This window comes from Trichechus manatus, unplaced genomic scaffold (genome assembly GCF_000243295.1).
Source record: "Trichechus manatus latirostris isolate Lorelei unplaced genomic scaffold, TriManLat1.0 scaffold00200, whole genome shotgun sequence".
Classification (NCBI taxonomy): domain Eukaryota; kingdom Metazoa; phylum Chordata; class Mammalia; order Sirenia; family Trichechidae; genus Trichechus; species Trichechus manatus.
This window is the reverse complement of record NW_004444136.1, coordinates 1,369,562-1,391,107: the sequence shown is the minus strand read 5'-3', so window position 1 is coordinate 1,391,107 and position 21,546 is coordinate 1,369,562. Positions and strand designations below refer to the sequence as shown.

Genomic DNA, 21,546 nt, shown 5'->3' with positions numbered 1-21,546 from the left:
AGATATATGCACACCCATGTTCACTGCAGCACTGTTCACGATAGCAAAAAGATGGAAACAACCTAGATGTCCATCAACCGATGGATAAACAAATTATGGTGGTATATTCACACAATGGAATACTACACAACAGTAAAGAACGATGAATCTACGAAACATCTCATGACATGGATGATTCTGGAAGGCATTACACTGAGTGAAATCACAAAGACGCAAAAGGACAAATACTGCATGACACCACTATTGTAAGAACTCAAGAAAAGGTTTAAACACAGAAGAAAACATTCTTTGATGGTTATGAGGCTGGGAAGGGAGGGAGAGGGGTATTCACTAACTAGACAGCACACAAAAATTATCTTAAGTGAAGGGAAGGGCAACACACAATACAGGGGAAGTCAGCACAACGGGACTAAACCAAAAGCTAAGAAGTTTCCTGAATACAACCAAACACTTTTAAGGACAGAGTAGCAGGGGTAGGGGTCTTGGGACATGGTTTCAGGGGACATCTAGTGAGCAGCCATCTAATAAGATGCATCAATTGGTCCCAACCCACCTGGAGCAAAGGAGAATGAAGAATACCAAAAGACACAAGAAAAATATTAGCCCAAGAGACAAAAAGGGCCACATAAACCAGAGACTCCATCAGCCTGACACCAGAAGAACTAGATGGTGCCCGGCTACCACCAATGACTGCCCTGACAGGGAACACAACAGAGAACTCCTGATGGAGCAGGAGAAAAGTGGGGTGCAGAACTCAAATTCTAGTAAAAACACCAGACTTAATGGTCTGAATGAGACTGGCAGGACCCGGAAGACATGGCCCCCGGACTCTCCGTTAGCCCAGAACTGAAAACATTCCTGAAGCCAACTCTTCAGGTGATGATTTGACTGGACTATATGACATAAAATGATACTCGTGAAGACAGTGCTTCTTAGCTCAAGTAGATACCTGAGACTAAACGGGCAGCTCCTGTCCAGAAGCGAGGTGAGAAGGCAGAGAGGGTTAGAAGCTTGTTGAACGGATAGGGGAAAACTGTGGCGCAAAGGAAGAATGTGCTGTCACATTATAGGGACCGCAACTAGGGTCACATAACAATGTGTGTATAAATTTCTGTATGAGAAACTAACTTGAACTGTAAACTTTCACTTAAGGCACAACTAAAAAAAAAAATTTGTTTTCAATAACAGTTTACACAGCAAATTAGGTTCCCATTTAACAATTCCTACACAAACTGTTCAGTGACATTGGTTACATTTTCCACAGTGTGTCAACATTCTTATTATTTCCATTCTTGTTATTCAGTTTCCAGTAACCTAGTTTCCCATCCCATTATTTTCTCATCTTTGCTTTAGAGTAACTGTTGACCATTTGGTCTCCTTTAGATGATTTTTTTCTTTTTTATTGTACTTTAGATGAAGGTTTACAGAACTAGTTTCTCCTTAAACAGTCAGTAGACATACTGTTTTATGACATTGGTTAACTACCCCACAATATGTCAACACTCTCCCTTCCAGACCTTGGATTCCCTATTACCAGCTTTCATGTCCCCTCCTGACTTCTAGTCCTTGCCCTTGGGCTGTTATGCCCCTTTAGTCTCATTTTGTTTTACGGGCCTGTCTAATCTTTGGCTGAAGGGTGAATCTCGGGAGTGATTTCGTTACTGAGCTAAAAGGTTGTCTAGGGGCCATACTCTCAGGGTTTCCCCAGTCTCTGTCTGGCCAGTAAGTCTGGTCTTTTTTTGTGAGTTAGAATTTTGTTCTACATTTTTCTCCAGCTCTGTCCGGGACCTTCTTGTGATCCCCGACAGAGCAGTCAGTGGTAGTAGCTGGGCACCATCTAGCTGTACTGGACTCAGTCTGGTGGTGGCCATGGTAGATGTGGTAGATTAGTCCTTTGGACTAATCTTTCCCTTGTATCTTTAGTTTTCTTCATTCTCCCTTGCTCCCAAAAGGGTGAGACCAGTGGATATCTTAGATGGCTGCTCACAGGCTTTTAAGACCCCAGACACTACTCACCAAAGTAGAATGTAGAACATTTTCTTTATAAACTATGTTATGCCAATTGAACTAGATATTCCCAGAGACTATTGTCCCCACAGCCATCAGCCCAGCAATTCGGTCCCTCAGGGAGTTTGGATATGTCTATAGAGCTTCCATGACCTTGCCTTGTACATGTTGTACTGGCTTCCCCAGTATTGTGTACTGTCTTACCCTTCACCAAAGTTATCACTTACCTATTGTCTGTTTAGCTTTCTTTCATCTCCACCCCACCCCTCCCCTCCCTCAAATCCATCAAAGATTGTTTCTTTTTGTGTGTAAACCTTTTCATGTGTTTTTATAGTAGTGGTCTCATACAGTATTTGTCCTTTTGTGACTGACTTATTTCAGTCAGCATAATGTCCTCCAAACTAATCCATGTTATGATACGCTTCACAGATTCATCATGGTTCTTTATCCTTTTGTAGTACTACACTGTATGTACCACACTTTGTTTATCCAGTCATCTGCTGATGGGCATCTAGGTTGTTTCCATCTTTTTGCTACTGTGAATAATGCTGCAATGAACATGGGTGTGCATATGTCCATTCGTGTGATGACTCTTATTTCTCTGGGATATATTCCTATGAGTAGGATTGCTGGATCATATGGTATTTCTATTTCTAGCTTTCAAAGGAAACGCCATATCGTTTTCCAAAATGGCTGTATCATTTTGCATTCCCACCAACAGTGCTTAAGAGTTCCGATCTCCCCGCAGCCTCTACGTTTGTTATTTCCTGTTTTTTGATTCGTGCCAGTAATGCTGGAGCGAGATGGTATCTCATTGTGGTTTTGATTAGCATTTCTCTAATGGCTAGTAATCACAAGCATTTCCTCATGTGTCTGTTGGCCACCTGAATAAGTCTTCTTTGGTGAAGTGCCTGTTCATTTCCTTTGCCCATTTTGTAATTGGATTATTTGTCTTTTTGTTGTAGAGGTGCTGGATTTTGTTGTAGATTTTAGAGATTAGACCTTTGTCCGATTTGTAATAGACAAAATTTTTTTTCCCAGTCTGTAGGTTCTCTTTTAACTCTTTTGGTGAAGTCTTTTGGTAAGTTTTTAATTTTTAGAAGATCCCAGTTATCTAGCTTATCTTCTGGAGTGTGCGTATTGTTGGTTATGGTTTGTATCCTGTTAATGCCATGTATAGGGGTTCTAGCACTACTCCTATTTTTTATTCAATGAACTTTACAGTTTTGGGCTTTCTATTTAGGTCTTTGATCCCTTTTGAATTAGTTTTTGTATTATGTTGTGAGGTATGGGTCCTGTTTCATTTTTTTGCAGATGGACATACAGTTTCGCCAGCACCGTTTGTTTAAAAGACTGTCTTTTCCCCATGTGATGGACTTTGGGCCCTTGTCGAAGATCAGGTGACCGCAGGTGGATGGATTTACATCTAGGTTCTCGATTCTGTTCCATTGGTCAATGTATCTGTTGTTGTACCAGTACCAGGCTGTTTTGACTACTGTAGCTGTCTGGTAGGTTCTGAGGTCAGGCAGTGTGAGTCCTCCTACTTTATTCTTTTTCTTCAATAGTGCTTTACTTATCCAGGGCTTCTTCCCTTTCCATATAAAGTTAATGATTAGTTTTTCCATCTCTTTAAAGAATGTTGTTAGTATTTGGATCTGGATTGCACTGTATTTGTAAATTGCTTTGGGCAGTACTGTCATTTTCAAAATGTTGAGTCTACCTATCCATGAGCATGGTACCTTCTTCCATTCACATAGATCTCTTTTGGTTTCTTGCAGTAGTGTTTTCTAGTTTTCTTCGTATAGTTCTTTTCATCCCTGATTAAATTTATTCCTAAGTATTTTATTTTTTTAAGAGCTATTATAAATGGTATTGCTTTCCTGATTTCCTTTTCATCTTTCTCTTTATTGGTGTATAGGAATCCAACTGATTTTTGTATGTTTATCTTGTATCCCGCTACTCTGCTGAGTCTATTAGTTCCAGTAGTTTTCTCATGGAGTCTTTAGAGTTTTCTATGTATACTACCATATCATCCGCAAATAGGGACAGTTTCACTTCTTCATCACCAGTTTGGATGCCCTTTATTTCTTTTTCTTGCCTTACTGCTCTAGCTAGGACTTCCAGCACAATGTTAAATAGGAGTGGTGATAATGGGCATCCTTGTCTTGTTCCTGCTCTCAGGGGGAATGTTTCCAGCCTCTCTTCATCAAGAATGATGCTGGCTGTTGGTTTTGCATAGATGCTCTTTATTATGGTGAGAAATTTCCCTTCTGTGCCTATTTTATTGCGAGTTTTTATCAGGAATGGGTGTTGGACTTTGTCAAATGCCTTTTTTGCGTCAACTGAGATGATCATGTGAATCTTTCCTTTTATTTATGTGGTGGATCACGTTGATTGATTTTCTAATGTTGAACCATCCTTGCATACCTGGTATGAATCCTACTTGGTCATGGTATATTATTTTTTTGATATGTTGAACCCTATTGGCTAGAATTTTGTTGAGAATTTCTGCATCTACATTCATGAGAGATACTGGTCTGTAATTTTATTCTTTTGTGGTGTCTTTGCCTGGTTTTGGCATCAGGGTTATGCTGGCTTCAAAGAATGAATCTAGAAGTGTCACTTCCTTTTCTATGTTCTGAAATAGTTTGAGTAGTACTGGTGCAAGTTCTTCTAAATTTTTATCGGGGTTGCACTGAAACCGTAGATTGATAGAAGAACTGACATCTTTACAATATTGTGTCTTCCAATCCATGACCATAATGTGCCTCTCCATTTATTTAGGTCTTTAATTTCTCACTGACATTTTGTAGTTTTCAATGCAAAAAACATTGCAGAAAACTATATTTTTTGTTAAGACCTCTTTCTAGGTATTTTATTTTTATTGTATTTGGCATCTTTATTAAATTTTATTTTTTCTTTTTGTTGGTATATAGAAATACAATTGATTTTTATATATTGACCTTGTATTCAATGATATTGCTAAATTCCTGTATTAGCTCCAATAGTTAGTTGATTCTTTTGGATTTTCTACATAAACAATCATGTAGACTGTAAATACTGAGGGTTTTATTTCTTCTTTTTCAATCCATATGCTTTTTATTTCTTTTTCTTCCATTACTACACTGGTTAAGAACATCTAGTAAAATGCTGAACAGGAAGGGTGACAGCAAGCACCCTTGTCTCATCCCAGACCCGTCTCATCCCAGGTCACAGATGGCAAAGCCAATTTTTACAAGGTTTCTTGTTTTTGTTTCAACTTTTCTTCATTGGATCTAATTCCAGGAAAGGATTCCTTGTCAGGTATTCCTCACAACAAACTCCTGCAAAGGATCATCATGTAGAGAAGAGGGTAAAGGAAACCTCAGGGAAGCATGTGAGCAGAGAAGTGAAGGTCAACTATACTTACGCCTATTTCATGGGTACAAAACAGACTTAGCAAGCTTAAGGAACAAAGCCAAGGGCCATACCTAGGAAAAGCACAGCTGAGCACACAAAGCCTAGGCTCTTACACACTAGGTTCTACAGCCTCCCCAGACAGGGCATAGGGCACCAAGGAAGGAGAGAAGGCACCGGGGCGGTGGGGGGAGGCCAAGAAAGGCCATGAGTCTGAAGGGTTTGCTGGTGCCCAGATGAAGAGCTATATTAGCAAGCAGGAGCTCAAAGGTCAAGGCCAGAGGTCTGCAGATTTGTTAGATACTAGAACACTGGGACTACAGAAGCCACGGTGAATAGATGAGATTATTCGGGGAGAGGACCAAGAAGAGGGCTCTGCAAGAAATCCTGACAAACATCAAAAGTGATGATAAAGCCAGAACAGCTGGCCAAAAATAACTCAACAGAAGCAGTCAGAAGACTGAAAGGAAAATCAGAGGACAGAGGGACTCCAAAGGGCACAGGAAGTGTCACGTGCTGCAGAAAGGCCAAGGGGAGCAAGGGTGAAAGGGGAGTTTGGATTTGGGGAGGTAACTATTAACCCTAGGCAAAGCTGGACTAAAGTGGCAATATGAGGTGAAAGACAGTAGCTTTCAGACAGCTAGATTGGAAACAAAACTGTTCCCAATAAGAAAAACAGTACTCAGCAGCAGAAGGCACTGGTTATAGGCCTCACGAATTCTGACACTGAACTTTAAAAGCACGTCTCTCTAATATTCTTTCTATTGCCTCAATGAATTCTTCATAATTCTCGTCTTACTGTAATAAACTTCTGGAACTAGTAGAAAATATTTGCTTGAAGGTCTTAAATACTAAGAAGCCTTAATATGTATTTCAAGCAGTAAATGACTAAGCAGCTACAAATAATCTCTATTCTGTCTACACACACACACACACACACACACACACACACACAAAATGACAACACAGATACTTAGTTCCGGAGCCTGCTATTTTTCCAAAAGGTTTTTCAAAAGATGACCATTCAACGGAGTGGTATAGGCAGATGGTATGGCCATGGTATAACCTGCATGAAGATGCTTACAATATGTAATGTTAGTTGTCTTTATCAAATTAACTGCATAAAACTTGTTAAGATTTCCAATTTATTAAACACAATACTAAACGTACACCAGCAGCCTCTAGTAAATTAAGTTAAAAATTTACTTTCATTCTCTAAAAACCCCATATGACTTAAGAGATTTGGTTCTACAGGTGTGGAGAATGAAATTTTCCTAAACCCATTTTGACAGTAAAGGCAAAGAAATGTATTTTCCTCAAAACCCAGCAAAGACTGAACAGATACCCTCCACTGGGTAGAGGCATCCAGCATCAATTCAAGAACACAGAGAAATGGTTCACAGAATCCTCACCTGCATCCTCCTCCAAACTGGCAGAATCTATTTCAACTTTCACCTCTGCTCCTCCAAGGATGGCCTGAAGACGTTTTTGTTTTGCTGTGATCTTCTTTAGCTGTTGTTCCTTAAATGGCAAATACCAAATATACAAAACAGCAATGAAGTTACTGCTAAATACAAAAGACAGCATTAGAAACTTAAACACTTTAATCAAGAGTAACACAGAAATAAAACAGAAATTTCATATATTACCACACTATACAGAGCCTTGTTAGAGTAACTACCACTTTCCTAGCAGCAACAAGGTCTCAAGGCATTCCCATCAGGCAGGCCCACTGTCCCCACACTTCTCCTGACCGAAGCAACTCATAGCTTTACACGCACTCAAACACTTAGTTACAAATGTACTGACTCTCCACTGACTCAGGAGGTGAAATTGTCCTGCTTTGTTTTTCCCAGGAACACACTGGGTAAACTACAAAATGCCTCTGTCTCTGATCTTAGCAGTTAATGGGCTATGAGGCCAACAGACTGTGGGGATAAGAAACAAGCACAAATGTTCACACGATCTAAAAAGGCAGCCCCCTTTGATAACTACCATATTTATATTTTCCTTGATAGTATTCAACTCTGTCACAAAATTTAAAAAGAAAAATATATTTTACCCCGTCATGGGTGTGTAGCCACTCCTAGAGCCTCCCCCGTTAACTGAGCCTGTGGTACACGGTCTTCTTCCCAAGGTCAAGAATGTCTAAACTACAAACAGGAGCATGGGGAGAGGGGAAATCCTGAATATGAACATTACATTGCAATAACTGGCAATTCACTTTCCCTTGCAATCTTTCTCTCTCAGCCTTTCCCTTTAGTCTTTCCCTTTAGTCTATCTCTAAACATAAAAGAGTTGCTAAAGAAAAATAGAAATATATAATTATGTTAGACTAGTACCTAACTGGTCTAAAATCTGGCCTTCTCCATCCCTTGAAATCCCAGCCCACCAGAAGCCCCAGAAGGTCAGAGAAGGTCTCTACACATAATTCACAGGCTCCCACACAAGCCAGATGATCCCTCTCTGACTCTGGGAGGGGACAAAATCACCTCTAACCTTTGGGCTGCTACGTGGAGCTGACTGAGCAGAAGACGGTGGCGCAGTGACGATAATGGACTGGTGTGTGGAAAGCAAAAGGAGAGCAACACAGACCAAGTCTATACACCCTCTCCTCACTTACCAACATGGTTAGGTTCCAAAGACCAGGTCGTTAATGTGAAATCAGCATTATGCAAAAATGGAGGATGATTACATCAGATCACAAAATGTAGGACGACTACATCATTACATAACTGCCAAATCACATCACTGCATAACTGCCAAACCACTGAGAATCAAGACCCAGCCAAGCTGACACATAACTTTAACCAACAAAGCCAGAATTACTCTCGCCTCGCACCTTGGCATTTGTTACTGCCAGACATATGCCATTAATGCGCAAAATAGTCAGACAGTAGATTTTTTTACTATTGTCATAAATGCGCAATGTCGGATAATGAGATAGTCGATAAGTGAGGAGAAGGTGTATATACACCCTCACTACTAGAACGTAAATGAAAGATTCAAGGACTCCACTTGCTGCAATGAACCTACTGCAAGCCAAGGACATGTGTTAGTCATTCTGGATGGCAGAACCGAAATGATCAAAACTAGTCATTCCTATCTACAATGTACTTTCATAAAGTGCTGCATAAATCCTGAAATATGCTTCAAACCTCACAAAGCTATACATAAACCCTAAAATATGCTTCAAATTCACAAAACTATATATGATTCCTTAAAAAAAGTTTCAGACCTCATAAAAACAATGGCCTAAGTCACACATGTTCCCTACCCTTAAGTTCTACAACCCTAAGTGCAGTCCCACGGTGGCTGTGCCATGAAGACTATAAGACCTAAGGTCGTGATCCCTGAGGGGGCTAGCCCCTACGACCAGTGACCACGAGTGTGGGAGGGGCAAGGGTTGTATCAATGGGAAGCAGAGTGTAGATAATCAGCATGAACAGGAGCTGAGCAGGAAAAAAGCAAGTTCATACAAAACAAGGAGACTGAGTCAGAGGCCAGCACATCCAGCAGGAGCCTGAGCTGTGTGAGGGAAACTGGGTGAAGCAAGGAAGCCTGTGAAAGTGCACGTGAGTGAGGAGGAAAGCAAAGCCAAAACAGAACTCGTTTTCACACAGGGGTGGGCGTGTGTGTGTATTTTTTTTTTAAAGTTGTGTAACAGAGCATGTGAAAGGGAAACAGATAAAAAATTAAACGTACAAAAGCAATTCTACATTTCTCTATTGCAATTATAAATATTTCCTTCACATCATATAAGTACTTTCAAAATACTAAATTATTAAATGAGTCTAAATGATGACTTTTTCAAAAAATGCAAAACTTAATATGTTATTTTGAATCACCTTATTGTACTTCTGTCGTTTTACAGAATCTAGTTTCCTGTTGATGTCTCTGTTGGTGGGAGCTTGAGGGCTAAGCTGTTCAATAATTTTATTGATTTGCCTGAGGGATGTCGTACATGACCTGAAAAATAAGATAAACTGTCTAGTTCCCATTCTGGTAACATTTTTATAGTATAATACAAAGAAACAAATGCTAAAAATATAAAAAACTTTTCCTTCTTATTAACTAAAAGATACGAAAAACTCAACCAGAATGAATATTCCTGTTGGCTACAAATATAACTTGAAGGGTCGTCAGAGGTTGAAGACTGACTACTAGTGTTTTTCATTTACATGGCTGATTGAAATCAGCTCGTTCCCATTTGTAAGCTGATTCATTCAGTCAACATTTTTTTAAGTGCTGAATGTATTCAAGACACTGTGCTAGGACAATGCGTAGTAAACTGTCCTTTGATATGAAGAAACGCATGCCTGGGTTTTTTAAAGCCCATTACGGAAGCCTCCCAAAGCTTGAAGAAGTCCTAAAAATGTTTAAACATTTACTTACATAAATTAGATATGTGGGACCATATTTTTCTTTCACACAACTGGAAGAGTTACTGACTAGCGTTATACTTTGTGGTGAAAAGGGAAAAAATCAATTTATGATAAATTACTCCTAAAACAGACACAGAATTGTAGCTTCCAATTTTTAAAATACAAATTCAATCTTCCTGACACTTGTGTAATTTGCTGTTTGTATCCTGTTTGTGAATTTCAGAATAAAATTTGTTTTCTAAGAAAGTCACTGGTTGTCTAAGGCACCACGTGTAACCATCCGTCTAATGCTACCTGCTCTTGTGACACTGCAGCACCCTCCTATCTGTCACCTCTGCAGGAAGTGGGCACATTACACGGACGAGAGGCCCTGAACACACCTGAAGGACAGACTGCACCTACGCAAGGACACCTGCTACTCAAGAGTCCAAGAGAACCCGTCAGGGAACTGTTAGGAGCCCATCACAGAACTGTCTTTGGAACTGGTGAGTGAGAGAGGGATGTGGGTGGCTGACACACAGACACACTCAATCCTCTCCTTTCCTCACCCCCACTTTAGCCCAGGTCCAGAGCTTCTCCCCATCCCCACCAGTATGTTATGCTAAACAGAGCCCAAGTCATTTCTCCTCTAAATCACAAATAGTCTGACTTCCGCCTTAACCATCTCCCGGGAACTTCATCTTTACTTACAGAGGCAAAAACGGGGAAAGAAAGGAAAAGGCGGGAGTCCTTTCTTCCAGCTATCTCTGTTTATTCCTACAAGTTCAAATATGAAAAATTGTCAAAGGACTGAACATTCAGTTTAGGAACAGGAGGCTGAAAAGAAATTACAGGACAGAGAATAATCTGAGGGCAGGGACTGTGCTCCTGGTATCCTGAGTAGGACACATCAGAACTTTAAATGCACTTCTCTTGAGAACTATGTTAACACATGCTGGTAAGTTCTAGGGAAATCTTAGAACAGCACTTTTCTTCAGGACACTATGGGTGAAACAGGCTTTTGTGAGCTCCCCTGAGACCTAACTACTGTGTACAATCTTGCTCCTGAGAGAAAGGGCTGGTGTTCAAACATGAAGGTTGATGACTGCCTTTACTGACTTTTATCCCCTCAATACGAAGTTTTATAAATCTCCTGAATTTCTAGAATACCACATCCTTCTACTATCTAAGTTTCTCACAGACTATGAAAGAGAGATGCTGGTACACACTCACGTGAGGTCATCCAGGACTGACTGGTACTCTTTCTCTGTGTCAGCAAGCTGGGCCACACGGCGAGCTTCATGGATGGCGTCATCCACCTGCTGAAGCACACCCTGCTCCAGCACATCCTGGTCATAGACGTCCACACCCAGACCCTGCAGTTCAAGGGCCTGAGCACTCTGCTCCACAGCCTGGATCTGATGCCTGTCGATCTGCAGCAGGGCCGGCCCTCTCCTTGGAACTCCCAAGGCACACCCCTCAGCCGAAGCAGACAGCCCATTATCAGAGGAACAAGAGGGGAGGCTTTCCTCCACCCCCGCGGCTGGCACACCATTTTCTTGCTTGACTGCCATTTCTTCATCATCACCGACATACTGACTTTGTAAACAGTCTTGCTCCTGAGTTTGACCTGGGTGGGGGATTCTCTCATTTGGCATTCTCCAGACTATCTAAAAGGAAAACAAAAAAAAACCTGATAACCCTTTTGGTTATACAGAATTGATGTTTATATAGTTTAACTATTTCATAACTAAAACAAACTGATTTCTCAAAAGATCAAGTAATAACCCTTCAATTACATAAAATCAAGTTTCTACATGTTAATTTTCTTACAAGGGCACAAACTATATATCTTCTTAAGTTCTGATAATAAATAAGAAAAATTAACAACAAAAAAAAAGAAGAGAAACATAGCATCAACAAAGGACATGTAGGTAGCCAGCTAACAAAGCCAGCAACCAGAATCCTGAATGACACCCAGAGTCTCCAGAAGAGCCGAAGACATCTGGCCGCTGTCTGTCAACTTAGCAACTTCATTGTGTTATGGCACAAATGATTTATATTATAGTGGCATGATCAGCTGTAACGTACAGATTTAGTAATGTAGGTAAAGACCTTCTGTACGAATCTGACATTAGAAACTTTCTGGTTGAACATCTACTCAAATAAACAGAAAACGTAAACAAGAAATAATCACACTACCCAAATCAGAATCTGATAAAGATTAAAATATTCTCAAAAATAACTGTACTTCAATACACAATATCGTTTCTTACCCATCAGTCTGGCAAGAATGTAAAGTCTGATAATATCCAGTATTGAGCAGGAGGAGGGTTCCCCCACACAGACTGCTGGCGGGAATGTAAATTAGTAAAACCATTTTGGAGGGCAATTTAGCAATATTTATCAAAATTTTAAATGCACATAACCTTTGCACTCCAAATTCCAATTCCAGGTATTTATTCCAAAGAAATACTCACACATATTGTCCAAGAATGCTTACTCTGCATGTTTTTAATAGTTTAATGGGGCCATTTCGGTGTTCCAATGGTACTGACATAAAAGCCATGTTAAATGAAAAGTCACACAGTATGGAATCATTTACGTTGAAAAAAATGTTATACCTGCAGCTGTGTGTATGAAAAAGATCTGGAAAGATACACACTGAACCTGCGGCAGCTGGTGGTACGGATGGGTGCTGAAGGAACAGGCAGGAATACACGAAAATGTTCCCGTTTTACCCCACATGCAGTGATTGCTGAAACGGGAACGTGTCTGCTACATAACCTGTTGAACCGTAAAAAACCCGAACCCAAACCTGTTGCCATCGAGTCGATTCCAATTCATAGTGACCCTATAGGACAGCTCAGAACTGCCCCATAGAGTTTCCAAGGAACAGCTGGTGGATTCAAACTGCCGACCTTTTGGTTAGCAGCCAGCCATAGCTTACCATAGCTCTTAACCACGGCACCACCAGGGCTCCTGTATAACTATACTATCTAATAAATACATTAAAAAGCAACCTAGTAATCAAGAGACAGCCTTGCTTTTCATTTAACTACTGACAGAAACCTTTACCAATGATTGCTAAGGAAGGCAACTCAAAATGTAGGATCACAGTTTCTAGCCAATATGTGAAAAGGTGAAGCTTTCAATGGTTTTGCCCATTTGTAATGTTAACATATGCTGATGACTCTGTAAAGTTCCTTGGACTCGGGCAGACATGGCTGTGGCAGCATACTTGTCTGATTTCCTACTTTTGCCTCTCTGAATATATGCTGAATAAAAGTTTCTTTTTGCTTTAAAAAAAAAAAAAAAAGAAATGCGAATCTGGAAGTCTGGAGAAAGGTGCGGACTCGACTTGGGCGTCCTTTGCAGAGTGAGCAGCCGCAGGCCTGCCCGGGGCTATGACAGGCACTGGGGGTCATTTCAGATGGCAAGACGAGGCTGACACTGAAAAGGCTGGAAGTGAGCACCGCTTGAGAAAGTCACGCCTTGTTAGTCCTTTGCGCTATTTCCAGGAAAAACAATTAGCCTGGTGTTCTATCATTAGCTAGTCTACGTTTTCAACAGGGGGGCAGGATTCTGGCTCAGATCCTTCCCGTTCTTGTTGCTGGCTGCTGTTGAGCTGTCCCCGACTCGTGGGCACCCCATGGACAAGTGAACAAAATGCCGCCTGGTCCTGTGCCATCCCCATAATAGGTTACGGGTCAGACCATTGTGATCCACAGGGTTTTCACTAATTGATTTTCAGAAGATTACCAGACCTTTCCTCCTGGTCTTAGTCTGTAAACTCCATTGAAAACTGTTCAGCATAATAGCAGCATGCAAGCCTCCACTTACAAACAGGTGGTGGCCATGTATGAGGGGGACTGGCTGGGAACTGAACCTCGGTCTGCCGCGTGGAAGGCGGGAATTCCACCACTGAACCACTAATGCCTTCATACCTAGCTGAATTTAAAAATCCTGTTTTCATTTTTCATATTTGTATGTGAAAAAGGATTCCTTTTAAAGTTAAAAAAAAAAAAACTATCAATTCAACCAAAAATATTAAGTAATAGTACTGTAGTACAAAGGCAAGGTTAAAAATAAGGAAGTTTGGGGAAAACTTCTAACAATAAAAGAGGAGCCAGAGGGAATGGTGAAAACAGGAAAATAATTTGGCAAGGTACCATAGGAAGCCAGAAAGGGTCCAGTGGATTGGAAACTAGCAGGTCACTGGTTATCTTAGTAGCAAAAGCTTCAGTGGAGCAAAAGGGACAAAACCCAGAGTGTAGTGGATTAAGACATGAGTAGGAGATGAGGAAATGGAAGCTTGGCTGTGGATGAGAGACAGCTAGAATGATATGGTAATAACGAGTTGGCACAAGAGAAGGAAGTTAGGACCACAAAAACTAGAGAATGTAGTAACTGGAAGAGAAATCGGGAGATAATATACAGAAGTTGTACAAGAAGAGTCAGGAGCTAGGAAAGATACAGAGTAGAAGGCATATCGCACGTTTCTCTGACTCTGGCAGGAGGACTCTGGATATGCCTAAATCTGTGGGTGGGAAGGGAAGAAGCTGAAGTGGACCATACAGAAAATATCCTATAAGGGAGGAAGTTTGGGCATTTGCTGAGTCAGGGGACCAAGCTGGGATGGGGGCTAGAGAAGAGTAACAGTTCGGAACAAATGTCACGTAGAAGGGAAAAGCGAGCTGATGAAGAACAAACGGGTGAGAGGTGTGCAATTACCAAGTATGTACAATTTCCTCCTTCAGTAATTAGCAGTCTTGGAGTAAATGTTACTTGGGGTTTTTCAGATTAGAAGTGGCAGAAGACAAAAGGGCCATGGGGTTGAAGATGCCGAGAAAAGCAGTTGAAGTAACTGACCTTTGGATCCAAGCTGGATAGGTTAACAAAAAAAAAAAAAAAGGAGGAAGAAGCCAGAAGGGGCCTGGACCTGGGAGAAATAAAGAGGTCAAGACATCGGAAGTCGGGCTGTGGCCTGAAGGGCCAGTATCCTGGGGGTAAGAAGTGGGAACCAGGAGGCTGTCATCAGAAGGTAAAGTAAGAGTTTCAGAAGTGAGATAAATCATCCAGTCAACAAATATTTATTGAAAATAAATTACACCAGGCAATGTCCTAGGTTTAGCCCTGGTGGCACAGTGGTAAAAAGCCACAGTGAGCTATGGCTGCTAACCAAAAGGTCGGCAGTTTGAATCCAGCCAGTCCTTGGAAACCCTATGCGGCAGTTCTACCCTATCCTACAGGGTCGCTACGAGTCAGGATCGACTCGACAGCAATCGGTTTGGTTTTGATTTTAATGTACTAGGTTAACTAGTTTCTGGCCCACAGAGCTTAGAGTCTCTTGGGGAAGACACACATTAAAAATGTCACATGTATACATATGTAAATGTAACTGCTAAGAGGAAAGTACAAGATTGTTTACACATCATCATGGAGGCAGGTGTGAGGTCATGGAGGCCTCTCTCTGATAAAGTGACATCTAAGCCAGTATCTGAAGGATGAACAGGAGTTAATCAGCCCAAAAGTGGTGTGAGCATCTTAGAGCAAAGAAACAACATGTGCAGTTCGTAAGACTAGAAAAGAGATGGTGCATTTGGGAAAATGGAAGAAGGCTGAAACACACTGAGAATTTGTTTTTACTTTATTTTACATGAGTAACTGCGAGTTAAAAAGAGCTAACAAGGACTCCATTCATTGTGTAAACCTTACAGAATATCTTTTAATGGTCTGCTAAGCTTAATCATCAGAGCAAACAACAGTCTTCCTTATGCTCTCCCTTGAGCACTAGGGCGTCTGTGGCCAGGGGCAAGCTGGATCCCGGCGAGGAAGGCTTGGTTGTATAAGCGCACAGTTCTGGGGGGCGGGGGGAGATGGTGCAGATGGAGCGGTAGACAAGGGCCAGATGGCACAGGGCCTGGCAAAACATGAGCTTCAATTTTACTGCAAGCGCAATGGAGTGACTCTGGAGAGTTTTAAGCACGGTGATGATGGCATGATCAATTTGTGTTGTACAAGATCGGCTAGGCTACTGTACGGAGAATGGACTGGAGGAAACTATGTATTCAGGAGATGATGCTGGACACTCGGGTGAGAAGTGACAGCGCCTCGGAACAGGGCGAGAGAGCTCCAGCTCGTGAATGGCTCGATCCTCCCTCACGTGCTACTCGACTGACACATATTTACCCCGATTCTCTCTTTCAAATAACAACTAACTCCAGTACTCCAATCGAGATCAAACAGACCTGAGCTGATCCTGCGCCCGAAGGCCCGACACGAAAGCGGAGAAGCTGATGCGAGGGGAAGAAACGTCGGGCCTGCCAAGTCGCCGCACCGCCGGACCCCAGCCGCCCCAAGTGAGAGCGCGCGTGGCGACGTCACTTCCTGCCGCAGGTGAGCCAAGCGGAAGGCACCCGCCGCCCAAGGGCCGCTCCCAATCGTCCGCGCGGATCGGCTACGTTCCGGTGGTCAGAGCCTAGGGGCTCGGGACGGGGTCTGCGGCCGCCCGGGAGACCAAGCAGGGGCCCAGACACCGCCCGCTCGATATTTCAGTCGGGCCGCGCGAACACTCACCTCACAGCCGCGCGGCCCCTACGGAAACTGAAACGTCGCTGCCACCGGCCGCCGAGGAGCCCATTTGCGATCGCCGAGGCGCATGCGCCCTCCGGTCCGCCGTAACACCGCCCCCAACAGTGACACAGACTCGGGCTTCCGTTAGTGAAGCCGGATAGCGCATGCGCCGGTTTGTCGGCGTGTTTGGAACCGGCAGTGATGCTGCGTGGCTAGAGGAAGAAGGGAGCCAAACCTTCCTTATCTGCAGCTCTGGTGGGAATATCGTCTAGGCAGCTGACTAGCTGTGTGGCTTTGGGCTAGGCTGGTGGAAACTACCTCGCTAGTACGGCGGTTATGAGAATTAGAGACACGTGTCGAGAGACTCTACAAATGTAACTGCTTACAATTAACCAAGAACTATGAAGAGAAAAGAAGCTTGAGAAAGGGAGCTAACTCCTATTAAGAGCCGCATGTGTCAAAGTCACATGCAGTAGGCGTTATCACGTTTCTTGGGCGCCTGGCACGTCTGTGACCGGGTGAAGAATAGGGAGGTGTTTATCTATTCCTATACCCACGCTCCGCCTACCCACACAAGGAAGGGTGGAGGTGTATATGGTGGGCGTACAAAAGTGTCTTGAATTGTATCAGTCAGTCATTTCATTTCTGTTCTCAGATCTAAGAGGTAGGGAGGATTTTGAGCCAGATGAGAATTTTAATTTGGAGTATCTCAAGAATGTGCCCACAAGTAGGTTCAGTCAGGACAGAGGCAGGGAGTTGAGCTTCATCTGAGGAAAGAGTAGCCCATGATGATGGTGGCTGAACTACAAGGCAGCTTGAGAGGGTGCTTACACATGGGCAGGAGCCAGAAAGTCCTCTAGGAGTGGAGGTGGCTGGAGGAAGGATATTTGGGGCCTGAATAGGTAAGCCTTCCCCATTTAGAAGCTTTAAGTCAGACAATAAGAAGAAGGGTTGGCTGTACAAGGCAAGGTCATGGAAGCTCCATAGACACATCCAAACTCCCTGAGGGACCAAATTGCTGGGCTGAGGGCTGTGGGGGCCATAATCTCAGGGAACATCTAGCTCAACTGGCATAACATAGTTTATAAATAAAATGCTCTGCATTCTACCTTGGTGAGTAGCATCTAGGGTCTTAAAAGCCTGTGAGCAGCCATCTAACATACTCCACTGGTCTCACCCCTTCGGGAGCAAGGGAGAATGAAGAAAACTAAAGACACAAGGGAAAGATTAGTCCAAAGGACTAATCTACCACATCTACCACGGCCTCCACCAGACTGAGTCCAGTACAACTAGATGGTGCCCAGCTGCCATCACTGACTGCTCTGACGGGGATCACAACAGAGGGTCCTGGACAGAGCTGGAGAAAAATGCAGAACAAAATTCTAACTCATAAAAAAAGACCAGGCTTACTGGCCTGACGGAGACTGGAGAAACCCCTAGAGTATGGCCCACAGATACCATTTTAGCTCAGTAATGAAGTCACTCCCGAGGTTCACCCTTCATCCAAAGATTACACAGGCCCATAAAACAAAATGAGACTAAAGGGGCACAACAGCCCAGGGACAAGGACTAGAAGGCAGGAGGGGACAGGAAAGCTGGTACTAGGGACCCCAAGGTCTAGAAGAGATAGTGTTGATATGTCATGGGGTTGTTAGCCAATGTCATAAAACAATATGTGTACTGTTTAATGAGAAACTAGTTTGTTCTGTAAACCTGCATCTAAAGTACAATATAGATTAAAAAGAAAGGGTTGGGAAGCAGATTTCGTAATGCTTGGTAATACCACCATAATACCCTGTCATTGATGTCAACCTACAGCTGCCTCCGGTCATCTCACATAAAAACGTAATTTTTTTTTTTTAAAGTAAGGAAGACCCTAGTGCTCTCTTGAATAAAATATTGAAAATAGAAAGGCAGTTATTAGGGTATCCGTTTTAATGCTTGAAAATAAAAGCAGAGTTTTCCCACTAGATATGTAGTGGCTCCCCACAGTTTTGAGAAAGAGGTCCCGTTTATAATACATAGATACTACACCCAAACTGGGTAGTTGAGAAGAGTTAAGAATAACTTTAAGGATCCCTGGTGGCGCAGTTGTTAAAACACTCACCTGATAACTGAAGGTTGGTGATTCCAACCTACCAGCCGCTCCACAGAAGAAAAATGTGACAGTCTGCTTCCATAAAGATTTACAACCTTGGAAACCCTATGGAGCAGTTCTCTGTCCTATAGGGTCGCTATGAGCCGGAATTGACTGCACGAAAGTGGGTTTTGGAATAACAACTTTTACGGTGGGCAAGGTTTAGGAAAACAACTGAGGGTGGTGCTAACCCCAGGGCTAGCAAGGAACATGGAGCTGTTCCGATCCCTGAGGGGGCAATGGGAGGAGCACTTAACAGAGGGAATGCTTCAACCCATGGTCACCCAGCAGTGGTGGGGGGCTGGGGAGATAAAAACCCAGACCTCACTTTCCTCCATTTTGTCATCTACTGGTGCCTCCCATTGGTGAAAACCAACTGACAGCCAGAGGGTAAGGAGCCCGTTGGCATTATCCGGGTACGTCAGCTTTCCAGGGCACAGAGCTGAGTGGAGAAGGATGGAGCCACAGACAGAAACTGTGCATCATAGCCCACACAATTGTAATTATCCTTTTAGTATCACTTTACTTTGAAAAGGCATAACGACAGAGTCATTATTAATTCAGTAATGCTTTTCAGATTGAATTCTTGTTTTGGTAATTAAAGGATCTACATACTTTCTCTAAGCCAAGTTTCCCCCGACCTCTCTAGCCTGAGAGTAGTAACATCAGATTCTGATGATTCATGTGCCCGTCTGAATACTAAGAGTCCTCTCTTCACTGGCACACTCACTGCCCATCTCACTCGGTTATTTCTGGAGTTTTCGGAGTGTGTCCAGTATGTGTATCTGCTCAGACCGCCTTCATTTCTCTCTGCTGCTCTCAGATCCTTTTGAGGGGGACATCTGCTGCTATTGCTTGCCACCATGTGGACATGTCATCATACGTGTGCAGAGGAGCTATGCTAAAGCCACCCCCTTGTTGGCATTCCCTGAGATCCTCATTGAACCTGGCTCCAGGCCATGATGGGGAATAGACACCCTCTGTCACCTGAGCCCACAGCAGCTGTGCCTGCACCCCCAGTATCTCAGGTCCCCCTTTAGCCTCTGCATCTTACATGAGCACATGTTGCCCCACTGGAGACCACTATACAGTACAGAACCATGCCGTTCACCCTTCCATGCAGTTTCTCCCCCAAACACGAGCACACTGGCACCCTTTAGTCCCTCTTCAGTGTGTCCTTAAAAACATGCAGATGGAATTGTGGAGGCTGAGCCTAGAGTTTCATCAGACGGGTCTGACTTCCAGTTTAAGCCTCAGGTAGGAAATCTCTCTGTGGTTTGGAAGCTGTTAGCATTTACCGGTGGGACTCACTGTTTATTCAATTTTCAGACTGTTCACTGGATGAACGTGTGGGTGCACAGCTTCTTTGCACAGAACTGTCTGGATGGTCCATGAAGCCAGAACCTCCTTAAGGAGGCCTGAGATGGACTGAAAAGAGCTGGTGACTCAGCACCAGGATGCCCAAAGCACCCAGGTTCAGGTCAGGTTTTTTTTTGTTTATTTTTTTTAAAAAAGCCAGTGTGCCAGGGGCAAGAATGGGATAAGCCAGTTGTCAAGAAAAAAAATGTTCAAAGAGTCTCCTGTTCCTCCAAAACTCTTTAATAAGACACCAAACCTCTCTGAGAAGGGAAATATTCAGAGCATTGTTTGAGCTGACAACAGCTTCCGGATGATAAATTCTGTCTTCTGCTTGATCTTTCAAAAAATACAAAATTGGAGATGTTTCCACCGTCTATGGTCATAATGAAAGAAAGGGAACATAGGATTGAGCTGTAAACAGCTTCCTTTCATCGGAATACTGTCAGAGATGTGGCAGCTTTCATTTCAACAGATTCGTGTTACTGATTTTCTTGAGTAGCTACTATGAACCAGGCGCTCTGTTGGATGTAGGGGACACAGAGGTGAGCGCTGCAGACAAGGTTCCTGCTCTCGAGGGACTTACAATGTAGCAAAGGGAGATAGTAATAAATGCATTAAACAAATACAAATACCATAAAGTAGTGAATACTATTAAGGACAATAAAATAGAATAATGTGTTAGAGTGACTGGGCTGCCACTTCAGTGGGCGAGAAGTGGTATCTGAAGAAGGCTACCTGAACAGGAGACATTTAAGCAACAATCTGAATGACAGGAAGAAACGAGCCATGTGGAAATCAGGCAGAAGAGGATTCTCAACAGAGGAAACAGTAGTGCAAAGTGGTGAAGGAAAACACAAACTTGACAAGTTTACAGACTCAGAAATGGATCCATTGGGGCTGAAGCAGAGATAGGCAGGGCCAGACATCTAGGGTTCTGTAATGTAGGCTTGGAGTTTGGATTTTATTCTAAGTACAGGACAAATCCATTGGGGGGTTTTAAGTAAGGATGTGACATGATTGGATTTACATTTTAAAAATACTAGCCTGCCTAACAATATACATAGAGATCAATGAAGTAGAATCGAGAATCCAAAAATAAATCTATATATCAATAGCCAATAGATTTTCATCAGGTGTGACAAGACCATTCAATGGGGAAAGAATAGTCCCTTCAACAAATGGTTCTGGGACAACTGAATAGCCACATGAAAAAGAATGACATTGGAGCCCTACCTCACGTCATAAAAAACATTAACTCAAAACGGATCAAAGATCTAAAGGTGAGAGCTAAAATATAAAACTATAAAAATTGTCATGACCTTGGATTTGGCAGTGGATTCTTAGATACATCAAAAGCACAAGCAACAACAACAATTAAAAAATAGATAAATCAGACTTCATCAAAATTAAAAACATTTGTACATCAAAGGACTATCAAGAAAGTGAAAAGACAACTCACAGAAGGAGAGAAAATATTTGCAAGTCATATTTCTGATGAAGAGCTGGTGTCCAGATTATATGAAAAACTCAACACATCAAAAATACAATTCAATTTAAAAATGGGCAGAGGATTTGAATAGACACTTCTCAAAAGAAGATATACAAATGGCCGACAAGCACATGAAAAGATGTGCAACATAACTGTCCGTTGTTATTAGCTACCATTGAGTCGACTTTGACTCATGGCAACCTTATATACAGTAGAAC

General features: G+C 42.5%; 1 protein-coding gene across 5 annotated transcripts in view; it reads right to left on the bottom strand.

Annotated features, from left to right (window-relative positions):
• The window catches only part of ERCC6 (ERCC excision repair 6, chromatin remodeling factor), a 100,131-nt gene extending 83,716 nt beyond the window's left edge, over window positions 1-16,415 (bottom strand). For 2 of the 5 annotated variants that reach the window (XM_023742099.1, XM_023742101.1), the window contains exons 1-4: window positions 16,347-16,415; window positions 11,001-11,437; window positions 9,252-9,372; window positions 6,816-6,924 (exon numbers count right to left, since the gene is read on the bottom strand). In XM_023742099.1, coding sequence (XP_023597867.1) covers window positions 6,816-6,924; window positions 9,252-9,372; window positions 11,001-11,425 — 655 coding nt within the window. In that variant the 5' untranslated portion in view covers window positions 11,426-11,437; window positions 16,347-16,415. Of the gene's footprint in view, window positions 1-6,815; window positions 6,925-9,251; window positions 9,373-11,000; window positions 11,438-16,018; window positions 16,204-16,346 lie in introns of those variants that run through there. The other 3 variants (XM_004387949.2, XM_023742100.1, XM_023742102.1) reach the window with 3 other exon arrangements.
• Window positions 16,416-21,546: the final 5,131 nt, after the last annotated feature.